This window comes from Suricata suricatta, chromosome 11 (genome assembly GCF_006229205.1).
Source record: "Suricata suricatta isolate VVHF042 chromosome 11, meerkat_22Aug2017_6uvM2_HiC, whole genome shotgun sequence".
In the NCBI taxonomy this organism is placed as follows: Eukaryota; Metazoa; Chordata; class Mammalia; order Carnivora; family Herpestidae; genus Suricata; species Suricata suricatta.
The window spans coordinates 81,663,711-81,679,697 of NC_043710.1; the positions used below are offsets into that span (position 1 = coordinate 81,663,711).

At 40.9% G+C, this 15,987-nt stretch overlaps 1 protein-coding gene across 5 annotated transcripts in view; it reads left to right on the forward strand.

The window, feature by feature from the left end:
• The first annotated feature begins 78 nt into the window (after window positions 1-78).
• The window catches only part of OPCML (opioid binding protein/cell adhesion molecule like), a 485,591-nt gene continuing 469,682 nt past the window's right edge, over window positions 79-15,987 (forward strand). For all 5 annotated transcript variants that reach the window (XM_029957396.1, XM_029957398.1, XM_029957397.1 and 2 more), the window contains exon 1: window positions 79-899. In XM_029957396.1, coding sequence (XP_029813256.1) covers window positions 733-899 — 167 coding nt within the window. In that variant the 5' untranslated portion in view covers window positions 79-732. The remainder of the gene's footprint in view (window positions 900-15,987) is intronic.

Genomic DNA, 15,987 nt, shown 5'->3' on the forward strand with positions numbered 1-15,987 from the left:
GCTCCCCGTGCGCCCGGAGCCTGCGCCGGGCGGCGCTCCGCGGGCTGGCTGCGCGGGCCGGGCAGGGCAGGCCACCAGTCGCCGCCCGGGCTGCGGTGGAGGACGCCCACGGCACCGACGGATCCTCGGGCTGCGACGGCCGCCCGTCCCCGCGCTGGAACTTTTTGCCGTCTTTGGGTTCCAGATTCGAGACTCGGGCTGGTCTATAAATACATCTATACATGTGTATGAGCTAATAAAACATTTTCTCCTCTCCTTGAAGCGGCAGCATTTAGGACATCTCCTTTATGTCAGAGACACTTGCCTTGCTTCTTTGGGTTATAAACTTTTGATGCCAGACCTCTGCAGAACGTGCCCAACTGAATCTTAAAGTAGCAGCTTGAAGAGAGAGGCAGAGAAAGAGCAATCTGTGACCTTCATCCCTGCACCTTCCTTCTTCCTCTCCCTTCCTGGCTGCCTCCCTCCTCCCCAGGGGAGCGTCAAGAAAGCTCTTTTTGGATGCAGGAGGGGGCATCTGGTTCTGCTAGGCTGGAAAGCTGAGGCAGGATTTGAGGAAGAATCATTAGACTCCGGAGAGCGTGGACTCGTTTCTCCTCCTTCCCCCTCTCTGCTTCTGGCTTGCTCCATCCCCTTCCCGTCTCCCCACACCACCGCCCGAGACACGCTGGTGTGCGGGGCGGGGGACAACGACCGTGCCTCTGCCGGAGTTCTGGGAAGTTGTGGCCGTCGAGGATGGGGGTCTGTGGGTACCTGTTCCTGCCCTGGAAGTGCCTCGTGGTCGTGTCTCTCAGGCTGCTGTTCCTTGTACCCACAGGAGTGCCCGTGCGCAGCGGAGATGCCACCTTCCCCAAAGCTATGGACAACGTGACGGTCCGGCAGGGGGAGAGCGCCACCCTCAGGTAGGGAGCTGTACTTCAGCGGGGGACTGAGCCCCTCGGATGTGAGGATGTGGGTAGGGGCCAGCCAGAGAGAAAGAAAATGAGTGAGCAGAGGCTCTGTTGGGGGGATTGGGGCATGCGAAGGGCCTTTCTTCAAGCCCACGAGTTGCCCACTTGAGGACTGTGGCTGCCTACACTTATTTTCCTGGGCAGGTTTGTCATTTGTTCTGGCTTTTCTGGTCCAGGATCTGACCCAGGGCACTGAGGTTGGTGCTTGGGACTCCATGTATCTATGGGGCCACGTCATGGCTAGATTCACTTTTGCCCTGGCACCAAGGTGAGAACACGAGAGCCCTGCAATTGCAGTCCTGGGGGTCAATCTGAGATCACTGAGAGCTTTGGTGGCTCTCTCACAGACCAGAAGGTATGTGATAAAGCAAGACAGTCGTAGGGATGAGGTGGCTTGCTCCTACCAGAGAAATACCTAAAATGTCAAGCCCTGGAATTGCCAGTGCTGGAACATGGCCCTTTATGAGTCTGCTCAAGATGCAGCCATCCATGTCAGCCATGTGTGGTGCTCCTGGGACCTCCATGATAAATTATGAGGTCAGTTTCATCTTTGCAGGCTCAGGCCAAGGAACGGAAACATGTAGCTTTTATGCAACGACATCAGTCTTGTGCGAAAAGCACAATAGAAAGCTTGTTGTTTTACCTTAATGACTTACGGAGAATCACTTACATGCTCCAGGCAGAGGGGTGGAGATTCTTGGAATATGAACCTTTGGGGACTGGACCGCTGCAGCAGAGACTTTAATAAAAATGCAGCCACCACTTTCCACCAGCTCAGCAGATATCATCTTTTATCCCTTTAATGAGGCAGTTCTGGTCCTAGGAGACAGATTCAGGGACGTCCCAGCCTAACTCCGGCTCACCGTGTACACAGGCTGAATGCCTTTGCCCTGTCTATGACTTTGATGGTTATGGTGAAAATAAAACATGCTGTCCCAGATTCTGCAGCTGAGAAGCCTGGCTTCTCCAAGGAACAATTGAGGATGGGGCTTCCTTCCTGTTTCTTTGGCTTCCCTGGTTGAACTCTTTTTGTATCTGGACAAGCTGCTCCCTGGGAAAGGAAAGAAGAGACCTCTTGGGAAATTAGCTATTCTTCCCTAAGCTCCAGGCTAAAGTTGGATTCTTGCCACTTTGGGAGATTCTTAGCTGCATCTTCTTTTAAGGAAGAGAACAGGTTTCACAGTCCTGTCTGTTGGTGCCCCAGGGGCCCTGGAAGAAGAGAGAAAAAGGGAGGCAAGGTGGTGAGTGACAGACTGCCCTCCCCAACAGTAGGAGGGAAACCCTTCCATCCATGTGGGCACTCCTCAGCCTGTCCCGGACTAGAGTGCATTGTCTCAAGACGTTTTGGGAGCAGACTCCCTGAGAATTGACTTGTGAGATGCACAGTTGCAACAGACGTGTAGGCTCAAAGAAAGGAGGGGTACGCTGACTACAATACATGTTAACCAACGAGATGTTGGTAAATGTTATGTGTGAGGGGATGTCGATACTGCCACCCACCTGTCATTATCTTCTAATCTGGCATTGGGAGCAAAGAAGCCTAGCACTGAATGAGACCTCCTTGCTGAACCTTCCAAATTTTCTGTCCCTTTCCTGCCCCTAAAAGTTAAAGCAGAAACTTAAAACTCCAGCTTTCTGCTTTCTGGGATGCAATAAGACGATTCCACCAGCAGAGGGCCAGCTTTGCTCTACCTTTTTTTATTAGCTGCTGGCCTGGTTTCATGATCTTCAATTCAAATGTTCAGCAGCTGGGCTCGGTAATGGGCATGGGAATAAAAATGGGAAAAGCTGAATAGTTGCTTTTTGTGCTTTGTGGAGGAAAAAAAAACCTTACATGTGCGAGTATAACTGTTATCTGTTACCTGATTGCATGCTTTATTTTTTAAAAAGTAAACACGGCTTGTGTTGATTTTGCCTCTCCTCTGTATAATTTGCCCTGAAATAGAGCGATTCAGCACATTGTCCACATTGTTATCTCTTTATATTCTCTTTCTTTTACCTCATGTTCTTCTCTCTTGTTATTCTTCATTTTTATCAGGTGACTCCACTTTACATCCTTTTGCCTGTAATTCATCCTTTTCTCCCTTTTTTGCCTTCATCATTTAATTCTTATTAATTTATAATTTTTTTAAGGTTTTGATTTCACTCCTGTCAGCATGTTTCTTAAAACAACATACAAATCTCCTGAAGCTTTCTGGGGACCCCAGAAATCTAGATTTGTGTGCACCTCTGGTTTATTGGCTAACAGCTGGGTGCCCACGTCAATGGAAAACTTATTTGTTAGTACTCAGAGGGGAGTCCTGGCTTCTAGTCTCAGGAAGCCCTTAGACTCAACCCCAGATAGATGTATCATGTTTTATTTTGTGTTGTATTTTTCTCTTAAAAATTGTAATTCTTAAGTATGGTCACACTTCAGTCTCCTTAAAGATGTTCTCTTGGGAATGCAGTGTGGAAATTTAGCGTCCTAAATGAATCAACTCTGCAAAAGGCATTGATAAAAAATGAATTGTTCCCAGGCCTATCAGCCAGAGAAAGTCTTTTCGAATGTGGCTGCCTTGGACCAAAATATCCCGTCTCGTTCTAAATCTTGAATGAAGTCACATAGGAGGCCAGAGACCTAGTAGAAAAGCAAAGGCGTGGAGAAAGCTGGGTCCTTGTTTGAATTTTCCAATGAGAAATTGCAAGGCTCAGAGAAGGATGATTTCCTTCCTTGGAGATATCAGTTTTGTTTTGATAGGTCTTTGATTGCATTGAAGGACATTAGGAAGTGATGTGCCAGAGATGACACTGAAGTTTTGAACGTGGATAAAACTCATTTTCCATAAGTGAGGCAATATTATCTTCCTCATAACTACTTCACAGGGCTACTTGAAAAGTAAAAATAATTATTTGAATATTGAGTAATTTTGCCTTCTTGGAAGAGAGATGATATGGAAAATGAAGGTGGTATTCACTATGGCTGAATTATAGCTTCTATGAATCTGATTTGAATTCATTATTACAAATGGGCCCTCTTGGCCAGAGTCATTTCATTACAATTATCTGCTGTTGGGTTAAAAATGTTCTGTGCCTTTCTGTTAGATTAGATATGACAAGTATTTAGAAGTCCTATGTCTGAATCAGTGCCCGTATCAGGAAAGGAGCCCAGGATGCTCCGTGTGGTCAAATGGGTCTTGTTAAGCCATTTCAGTTGCATGGATGATACCCAGATGTATCTTCTGTCTGGGCCTCAATCTCCTCTAAATTTGGTTTAGTTACTTAGTGGAACCCTAAGTATACATACATGAGCATTGTGAGGGGCCTAAGTAGGATGGAGATAGGGGTTGTTGCTGTAACAAACAAAAGCTCCCAGCAACATACCGTATGTATTATGCATGTATGCATGTACTATGTATGTATGTATGATGGATGGATGGATGTATATATGATGTATGTATTATAGGGCAGGATAATCATTTTTGCCGATCCAGGCTTTCTGATCTGGGATTATGCTTAATAATTCTTTTCTAAAATGTCCCTGCATTTTCACTTGGTGTTCTGAGCTAATCCATTTGGAAGCAAGTATTTGAGGGTTAACTACTGCCAAGGAATCATCTGAGCAGCAGGATTTTGCCCAAGCAACTGGGGCAGTCAAGCTCCCAAGGACAACGCACTGTTGTTTGCCTCAGTATTTTTCTCTATTTTGCACTCACCCTTAGAGGCTTTCTCTTTGTGAAAATTAGAAAATTCAGACCAGCCACTCTATTATTGGAAACAGGTGCACGACTTGTGCACATTGCAGTAGTTAAGTTGCCCAAGCTGAATAAGGTCATGGGTAAGTGCAGCATCTTCATTCTTGGTCTGGGGAGATGAAGACATAAAAGGATGCTGAAGCAATTACTGGTCCATAAGGGACCCCTCATGTTGTGATGCTGCCCCGGGGTGCACACTGGACTTTCCTGGGATGTTTAAAAAATCCGCCAGCCTCCCAGGCCAATGAAATCAAAATCTCTGGAGTTAGGCTAGGGGTGGGCTTGTGAGATTTAAAAAATCTCCTCCATTATTTCTATTGTGGAACCAGAGCCAAGAATCACTTCTCTTTCCTTTCCTGCCCCCAGAGCTCTGAGCAAGTGGGTTTCCAGTGACCCTACCCCGACTTAAGTGTCTCCCACATGTATGCACATACTTCACCACTCATGGGCTGTGTTAGTGCTCTAGAAAGGGCACTGGAGTCAAGGGCCTGAATACCTGCATTTGGTTCTTATTCTATACTCACTAACTACATGATTTTGAGTACTTCAAGTCCAATTGTGTATACCTAGAAGCAATATCTTCCCAGGGTGTGACATCAGGTGAGATGAAGTATATGACATTATTCTAACTACAAAGCAATGTATACATGGAGGTTGTCATTGGTGCTATATGGGACTCCTCAATAACAACCTATTATACTCTCAGTGTTTTCCAGTTTCATGAGCTCTGCCTTCTCTCCCTTCCATCCCTTTCTCCCACATACATATGTACCTTTAAAATGTGCTAGTTTCATTCCACTTTCCCTCAACATCCTACTTTCTCCTTGAGGCCAAGAATTACCTTAAGTTCCAATACCACTTGCTAAGTCTCTCTGTTCTGGCAGATGCACACCAGGGGTCTATCATTTAAGTGTGGATACGGTTAGGGTTAGCCTGGGCACTCCTGGAGGCTAGGAGTCATGTCTTACATACTGAGTACAGATATCATGATGGATACAAAGGATTAACAATAAGTATCGTTTGGGGGCGTCTGGGTGGCTCAGTGGGTTAAGCGACCAACTTTGGCTCATTATTTCACGGTTCGTGAGTTCGAGCCTTGCATGGTGCTCTGTGCTGACAACTTAGAGCCTGGAGCCTGGTTCAGAATCTGTTTCGCTCTCTCACTCTGACCCTCCCCTGCTAGCACTCTGTCTCTCTTTCTCTCAAAAACAAAACAAAAACCTTAAAAAAAATAAGTATTGTTTGAATGCTTGAATCCTTTTTAACAGGACTCAATATCTTTTCATGTATTATTACCTCTACAGCAATGAAGTACAGAGTTCCATTCTCTTCAAAATATGATGCTGGGACACTCAGGCACAGCAGTTGGTCGTGAAGACCTCAGGGACTTTTGGATTCTGCTTAAGTCCCTTGCAGAAGGGACTGTTGTATCCACCAGTGGTCGCAGTCTGATCTTAAACTATGCAAAAGGCCCCACTATCCCTGAGGGCAAGATACTGAACAAGGCAGTAGGATTGAGAGGAGTGTTCTAAGTGCCATTAGAGTCATATACTTAAAAGTGAGGCTGTGTCTGCTGGAGTCACAAGGAGATACACAGGGCAGGATGCGGAAGGGGGCAGACAGGGATTGTAGTCTGGAAGTTGGTGTGTCAGCACTGGGGCAAGGCTGCAGAGGCCGGCAGTCTGGGGTTGGGGAGCACAGGGCTGCCAGGCTGCTGATCCTCCCTGACGCTCCCTGACATTCTCTGACGTCACTTCTTATTTGGAATCTGTCTGCTTCCCCCAACACATACACTGAGTACTGCATGTCAAAAAGCCGGGGAAGGAAGTTTTAAAACACTCATGATATATGCTCAGTGCCTTGGATTGCTTTGGAAAATTCAGCGCCTTTTGTCATAAGTCTTTTATTATTATTTATTTATTTATTTATTTAGTCTTTAAGTAAATTTGGTCCTTGTGTTCAGTTTCGCTCTGTTGTTCTTTCCTTCCAGCTCTTGAAAAGGGATTGTGCCCTTGGCCTGCTAACCATGGGCATGGTGGCCTCTGAGGTTGCTGGGGAAGACAGAACACTGGCAAGCATGTGTTACAGATCTGACGGGGTCGGCAGTGAGATGCAGTGAGAGGCGGAGCCAGATAGGTCTTACTTGACCTTCCCAAGGGAGGACTTTGAAAATTATCTGTTGGTGGGAAATAGTCTTCACAGTCATGAGATAAGAGGGAATTATGGACCATCTTTAGGGCCAGTAGAAATTCGCATTGTCTATTAAGTTAGGAACCAAGTGTTAATCTTTCTTGATTTTTTAAAAATCCAGACAAGAGAGCACCAGATCATTTCAGATTTGTTTATTTGTTTATTATTTTCCTTGCAGGGAGTTGCTGTTGCTGATGGTGGGTCTAGTTGAATTGGAGAGAAAGCATGCATGGGGTGGGCATTGGGGGAGAGGCTGCATTATCGGTCCCTTCCCACCTTCCAGTAAATGGCACCTTCCTGCGGTTCCTTGTGCCCTGGTGTATCTTTTTTAAGATGTGAACATTGAATTTGTAATGTCTCTGCAGCTCAGCACTTACCCTGCCTTGATCTATGTGTCATTTCCTTGGTAGAGAAGGTTAGAGATGGGACATGGTTGAGCCTTATGCCACTGTCCCTGCAGAATCATACCACAGACTCTTTAATAACATTGGCAAGTGGGGGGAGCTTTTAAAACAAGCACACTTTATTAGTGTGGTTCAGGGGCCAGGCCAAATGTTGTTTCATGTGATTTTCAAAGTACTTATATCCTTAAATACAGACTCAGAGACTGAAGTATAGAAGAGTTAAGTCACTTGACTTTGGTCACATGGTTATTATGTGTCTGGATTTGCTCCAGGAAGACCTTTTTCTTCTTCTCAGTTTTAGAGGAACTTCCACCCAGGTATAGAGAACAGAGAAGGCTTCCATGTGCTGCCAGCAGAGAAAAACAAAAGCACCCTTTGTGTGCCCCAGTCCTGCACCTGACCAAAGGTCAGGAAATCTACCTTTCAGTTGAGAGCTGTGCGTTGATCCACCCTAGCAGTCTTTGCTTTCTGCTGCTCACCTACCCTCCCCTGCATGTGAATCTGTTGTCTGGAACCGGACTTGATGCAAGATGCAAATAGTACACAAAGTGACAGCTGCCAGGAGGGTCCAGGGTACTGTCAGGCTGATCACTGGTGCTCTTCACCTTGAACCCATCCTGTGGGTTATACTCTCCTGTTACATGACCCCCCACGGTATGCCAGTATTTCCAAGAACCCTGCAAACTAAGACAAAATGAGCAGGTGATTGTTGACAAGAGCCCACCAATGCCAGAGCATTCTGGAGAACTGTGAGGAAATGAGTGATCTGTATGGAAGTAATGAATGAAGAGAAGTTATTTTTTAAATCCTAAACTATATATTTCACATTTCCATGTCCCTATCCTTAATTTTAATTTCAACCATTTAGCTGTGAAAATAGAGAACCACAAGCGTTTTACTCACCTTGCCTCTGATTCATACCCTGGAGGAAAACATGTGACCCCTTTTGGCCTCCTCTTCCCTGGAGACTACACATTTTGCTTAAATCAAAGAGATGCTGAAGGACTTGACCTGGCTTCTCATAAAAGTGCTGATCAATAAAATGTTTAAAAATTAGTTTTGAATATTAAACATTTTCAGTGGATGTGAAAATTTATGGCATCTCGATTAACCAAGTTTCCACTGCATAATAGGAACAAAGAATGTTTTAAGTGGTTGTTAAGTTTTCTGGCTAGCCCACAGAAGATAATTTAACTCATAATTATCCAAAATAAGATACATTAGCAATGAAGAATAATATAAAACAATGTTGTTGTAGAAGAGGTAATTACACAAAAACGAGAACAAAATGAATATGATAATTTTCTATTTATCATGAATGCCAATGCTGAAGAAAAGTAGGCATAATGAGAGGAAGATAATATAGAAACATTTTCTCAAAGATATTCCTGAATACTTTCAAAAGTTTTGGAGTTAGTCTTTTTTATGTTGTGCCAAATTCAATTTCAAGATGTATAGCTTTCATCTTATTGGATTCAAGTACATGTATACATTTGCCACTTCTCTGATTATTGGATTTATTTCATAAATATAGATGGAGAAAGGAAGATACATAAAGGAAATGAAAGACAAAGATGGAAAGAAAAGAACATGAGAGAGATTTTCCCAAGGTGTTAGCTAAGAGTTGAAGGAAGACACAGTGCTAAAGAGGAGGGGAAAATATGTAGTTGTGAGAAAAAACAAAACAAAACAAACAAATAAACAAACAGTCTAAAGTGGAATTACCTAGTAGTCAGAGGTAAATAAATGAAGGAGAAAAAATGTGGTTAACAGGAATCAACAATTACCAGGTCTAGTGTGTGAATGTCTCCATCCCCTCTGACCAGGGCATAGGACCACACACACAGGTGCCCAGTGCCCATGCTAACTCAAGGCAAAGAGCTACAAAGGGCTCAGATTCTCACTTGCTGTGAGAATCCTGTTCTTTCTGAACCCGGCTTCCCACCTGTCATGTAGCTGTCAATCCCCTTCTTGTTACTGAGTTACTGTTACTCTGTGTTGGGCCTACCATAGGCCCTGGGTGATTTGGAGTCCTGCCTTGTCTTGTCAGGACTTCTTATCCAAGAGACCAGGTCCAACCTTGACCGTACTCCTAGAAGCCTGGAAGTTCACAGACTTTCCAATGCTTACTGTTTTCCTGCCCACCCAAATGTCCGTTATGGAGACCATCACAGTGCATGTAGCATGTGACGTCTAGGTCATGTCATACTTGCTCCTGTGCAATTAAATTATTTATTCTCAGTCTTTCTCAGATATATGGATTGGCATATGAGCTATTTGTCCACTTTGACTGGAATGGCTTGTGATTGATGCCATTACAGCAAAAGGCTTCCTGGTTACTGTTTGGAATTTCTCACAATGGATAAAAGACAGAGCCACCATCTCTTACATAAAAGGATTCAGTCAGTCAGGTGTTTTATGAGACTGGCTGTGCTCACATGGAGGTAACTTCTATAAGACACTGTGTAAGAAAGAGAAGGGGGTAATGGTATTCACCTTTGTATTTGGCTGTGTCTCTGTGCCATCTCTGAAAAATATTCCTCTTCCCCTTGTTTTTACTGCTTTCTCTACGTCTTTTGTTAAATACATTAATATCCACTCTTGGTTTTTGTATCCCAGTGTCCAGTACAATACCTAACATGTAGTAGTTGCTCCAGGTTTGTTGAAAAGGTAAACTTGTGTCCTTTATCTCTATCTGTCTGTCTCTTTCTCCACCCGCACACACATGCGCATGCACACACACACACACACATCTACTTTTTCTAATGAAGATATTCTCACCCATTTTGAGGTAATTGGGTAGTCGCTGAAATTACAACCAGAGATTCTGACATTTGAATCCTAGTTGAGATAATGATCTCTCCCTAGATAGTTGGTATTTCACTTGTCCTGCCTCCTCCTGCTTGTTATAATTGCAGTATTCACAAATTCTGACAATATTCTTAAAGCCACTGGCAGGAAATTCTGATCAGTTGCAAGGGAGGTATGCCTCCCTCCTCCCTTTTTATCACAATTACAAAAGACATGACAGCACATTCTGGAAGTATATCTGCAAACTTTAGGGGATGGAAAAGCCAATGTGAGTAATCTAAAATTGTAGGATGCATTTTAAAATGAAGGGATTTATGGGCCCATTTCCTTGGCCATTTGAAGTACAGCTGTTTCTGTGGTAATTTCTCACTGTGACATCCATGAACATGTCTCAGGAGCCCAAATCCTGCTGTACCTGTGTAGCAGGACCAGTTTATAGGACTTTCTTGATTATATACCCTGTTTATATTTCACACATCATGAAATATAAAGTAAAGCATACCCCTATTGAGAGATTAAGAAACACAGACTTTACAGTCAAAAAGGCTCATTTCAAACCCCAGCTGTGGTACTTATTGGCTCTATATAGTTGGAAAATGTCTAAGTTTCTCTAAGACTCAATTTCCTGATACATAAAAGAGGTGCCCACTGCATTGGGTTGTTAGGGAGTAATACATCACATCAAGGTCATAAGGGTTTAAAGTCTGGCATGTAGTATGCTCACAATAAACATTAGCATTACAGTAAACAAGTTACTGAATTAACAATTTTGTTTATTTTATTGTTTTTTGTTCCATTTTTTCTATATTTTTAAAATATTTGTTTTAGCATGAGCACACACACAGAGAACACAAGTGGGGGTGGCAGAGAGAGAGGGAGAGAGAGAATCTCATGCTGTCAGTGCAGAGGCCATTGTGAGGCTTGATCTTACAAACTGTGAGGTCATGACGCGAGCTGAAATCAAGATCTTAACAGACTGAGCCACCCAGGTGTCCCTTAAAACTTTTAAAAGGAAGGTTTTGTTAACCTTTATATACCAATCACTATACTAGGCAGTGTGGATGTTGCATAGTTGAATGAATCCTAGACTCCCCCCTTAAACACTTCACATCAAGTGAATGTATTAGCAGGATAAAGGCCAACAGATCAGGAAGCAGGGGAGGAAAAGACATGGAGAAAAAAGGAAGAGGGAAAGATAATTTACTTATAATGCACTATATTAAGTGTTTACTGAAACAGACTGCGATCATTTGTATTCACCTATGTAACCATCCCTCCAAATGGAACAGAGCATTTTAATCATCCTCCATGTTTCTCGTATTACAGTAAAATACCCACAACATGAAATTTACTTTTTTTTTTATTTTTTAAATTTTAATTTTTTAACATTTATTTTTGAGAGAAAGAGAGAGACAGAGCAAGAGCAGGGGAGGGGCAGAGAGAGAGGGACACACAGAATTGGAAGTAGGCGCCAGGCTCTGAGCCACCAGCACAGACCCCAATGTGGGGCTTGAACCCACGAACTGTGAGATTATGACCTAAGCCGAAGTTGGACGTTCAACTGACTGAGCCACCCAGGTGCCCTGATATTTACTTTTTAACTATTTTTAAGTATTTATTTATTTATTTAGAGAGAAAAAGCAGGAGAAGGGGCAAGGTGGAGGGGGGAGAGAGAGAGAGAGAGAGAGAGACGAGAGAGACAAAGACAGAGACAGAATCTTAAGCAGGCTCCACACTCAGTGCAGAGTATGATGAGGCCTTGACAGGATGCTGGGCTTATGACCTAAGCTGAAATCAAGAGTTAGATGCTCAACTGACTGAGCGTCCCAGCCCCTCCTCTTTTTAACTGTTTTTGAGTATACAATTCTGTGACATCAAATACATTCACATTATGTGCAGAAATTACCACCATCCATCTCCAGAACTTTCCTACCTGTACCCATTAAACACTAACTCTCTATACCCTACTTCCTGCAGCCTCTGGAAACCACCATCCCACTTTCTGCCTCTATGAATTTGACTATTTTGGGTACCTCATGTAAGTCGTATCATGCAATATTTATCATTCTGTAAATGGCTCATTTCACTTAGCATAAAGTTTTCAAAATTTATCAATATTGTATCATGTGTCAGAATTTCTTTTCTTCTTAAGACATATATATCACATTTTGTTTATCTGTTTACTTGTTGATAGACACTTGGATTGCTTCCACCTTTTGGCTCTTGTGAATGAACTATGAGCTATGAACATGAGTGTACAAATATCTATTCAAGTCTTTGTTTTCAATTCATTAGGTATATACTCAGAAGTAGAATTGTATATACTTAGAAGTGAATAATATGGTAATTCTATTCAATTTTTAAGGAGCTATTGCACCATTTTCCATAGTGGCTGCACCACTTTACATTCCTTCCATCAGTGCATAAACCTTCTTATTTATCTACATCCTTGCCAACACTTTTCTTCTAAGCTGTCAGCCTAGAGCCTGACGCGTGGCTTGAACTCACAAACCATGAGATCATGACCTGAGCCAAAGCTGGCTGCGTAACTGACTGATCCACCCATATGCCCCTACTATTTTTTGTTAATAGCCATTTTAATGGATAATGTGAAGTGTTATTTATTGAGGTTTTGATTTGCATTTTCCTATAGATTAATGAGGTTATTGTGGTTATTGGGCACTTATATATGTTCTTTGGAGACATGTTCAAGTTGATGGTCCATTTTTAATCAGGTTGTTCATTTTTTTGGTTGTTGTTGAGTTGTAAGAATTCTTTATGTACTCTGGGTATTAATTCTTTTTCATATATGTGATTTTCACATGTTCTCCCATCTGTGGACTGACTTCTCATTTTGTTAGTAGTGTCTTTTGATGCACAAACATTTTAAATTTTGAGGTAGTGCATTTTATGTTTTTCCTTTGTTGCTTATGCTTTTGGTTTCCTAACCAAGAAATCATTGCCAAATATAATATCATGAAACATGTCCTGTATGTTTTTCTTTTAAGAGTTTCATAGTCTTTGCTCTTATATTTAGATCTTTGGTCCATTTTGAGTTAATTAATGTATATGATATGAGTTATGGGTCCAAATTAAATTTTTTACATGTAGATATGCAATTTTCTCACCATCATCTCTTGAAAAGACCGTTTTTTTCCCTATTGAGCAGTTTTCATGCTATTGTTGGAAATCATTTGAACATTTATGCAACAGTTTATTTCTGAGCTTTCTATTCTATTCCATTGGTCTATGTCTGTCTTTATGCCAGCACTACACTGTTTTTGATTACTTTAGCTTTGTAGTAGGTTTTGAAATTAGGAAGTGTGGGACCTCAACTTGGTTCTTTTTCAAGATTGTTGTAGTTATTTGGAATCCACAGAGTTTCCATATGTATGCTAGGATGGATTTTTCTATTTCTGCAAGACCAAACAAAATACCACCACACTGGAGTGTTAATAGGGATTGCATTGAGTCTGTAGATAGCTTAAAGTAGTACTGACATCTTAAAATATTAAGTCTCCCAATCCATAAACATGGGATATCTTTCCATCAATTTTTGTCATCTTTAATTTCTTTCAGAAACATTTGGGAGTTTTTTGTGTACCTATCTTCCAGCTCCTTGGTGATTATTGTACCTAAGTATCTTATTATTTTATATTATTATAAGTGAGATTGTTATTTAATTTATTTGTATTGTTCATTGTTAGTGCATAGAAACACCACTAATTTTTATGTCTTGATTTTGTATCCTGTAATTTTTTTTAACTTATTTCTCAATTCTAACAAGTTTTGTTCACTCCTTAGGATTCCCTGCATATACGATTATGTCATTTGCAAATAGATAATTTTTCTTCTTCTTCTCCAATTTGAATGGCATTAAGATATTTTTCTTGCCTAATTCACCTGGTTAGAACTTCTAGTAAAATGTTGAAAAGACATGATGAAAGCAGATGTCCTTGCCTTGCTTCTGATATTAGAGGAAATGATTCAGTTTTTCATCATTTAATATAACGTTGGTTGTGAATATTTCATTTAATGGCTTTATTGTGTTGATTTAGTTTCCTTCTATCTTCAATATGTTGACCTTTTACCATGAAAGAGTGTTGAATTTTGTCAAATATTTTTCTGCATCAATAAGATGGTATTTTCTCCCCTTCATGCTTTTAATATGGTGAATTACATTGATTGTTTTTCATATGTTGAACTATTCTTGCATTCCAGGAGCACATTCCACTTGGTCATGGTATATAATCTTTCAGTGTCCTGTTTGAATTCAGTGTACTATCATATTGTTGGGGATTTTTGCATCAATTATCGTAAGAAATACTGGTCTCTAGCTTCCTCATCTTGTAGTGTTTTTATTTGACTTTGGTTTTAGGATAATGCTGACCTCAAAGAATGAGTTTATACATGTTTCCTCCTCTTCAAGTTTTTGGAAAAGTTTGAGGATGACTGTTGCTAATTCTTTAAATGCCTGGTAAAATTAACCAGTAAACCCATCTGATCTTAAGCTTTTCTGGGAAATTTTTGATTCAGTCTCCTTATAGTTATGCATCTGTTCAGATTTTCTATTTCTTTGGGATTCTGCTGTAGTTGGTTGTGTTTTTCAAAGAATTTACACATTTTATTTAAATTATCCAGAAATGTTTGGTGATATAGTATTGTTTACAGTATACTTAGAATCTTTTTAATATCTGTAAAGTTGATTCAGTATCCTTATTTCATCTTTGATTTTGACTATTTGAGAATTTTTTTTCTTAGTAGGTTTAGATAAATGTTTGTTAATTTTGTTATTCTTTTCTAAGAACTAACTTTTTAAAGTAATCTCTACACTCAATATGGGGCTTGAACTCACAACCATAAGATCAAAAGTCACATGCTCTACTAACTTAGCCAGCCAGACAACCCTCTCAAAGAACTAACTTGGTTGGTTTTGTTGATTCTACCTATTATTTTTCTATTATCTATTTCATTGATCTCTGATCCAACCTTCATTATTTCCTTGGTTATGTTGATTTTGAGTTTAGTTTGTAGAGAGGTCTGGTCAGTTTCTTCTCTTAAACTACACTGCATGCCCAGTGAGTAGAACAAAGCAACTAAAAGCACCATGCACTTTTTTTTAATCAAAAGAATGCATTAAAAAAATTTTTTTTTAAATGGATATTCACTTGGTTGCCAAAGATCTTTGATTGATTTTCAGAATCCATATAAAGTCACTCTGTTCAGTTTCTAATTGTTTATTCAATGTTTCTGTGGGAAAACAAGGGTGTGAATCTTCCTAGTCTGTCATCTTCCTGACATCGCATTCCATGCCATTTTGAAGTCAGTTCTCCAGCACTGAGCAGACATCCATTTCCAATACCATACATTGATTTTGCCTGTTCTAGAAGTTCTTATAAATGGGATGGTACTGCATTACACAGTACTTTTATATTTGGCTTCATTTTCTTAGTATAATGTATCTGAGATTCATGCATGTTATTGCTTGTAGTCTATTCCTTTTTGACTGTTGTGTGGTAGGTATTCCACTGTATGGATATACCATTATTTTTTTCCCTATTTATTTGTTGATGCGGTTTCTGGTTCAGTTTGAAAAGAAAGAACCAGCACCAGAACCAGACTCAGATATTGCAGGGATGTTGGAATTATCAGATCAGAAATTTAAAATAACTATGGTTAATATGCTAAGGATTCCATTGGGAAAAATAAAGGAAAACAGGCCAGCACAGATGGATAATGTAGGTTAAGAAACAGAAATTCTAAGAGATAATAAAAATAAATGCCATAAAAATTGTTACAGAAGTGAAGAATGCCTTTGAAGTGCTCATTAGTAGATGGGACATGGTTGAGGAAAGAATTAGTGAGCTTGAGTACAATGTCATTAGAAACTTCCCAAACTGAAAG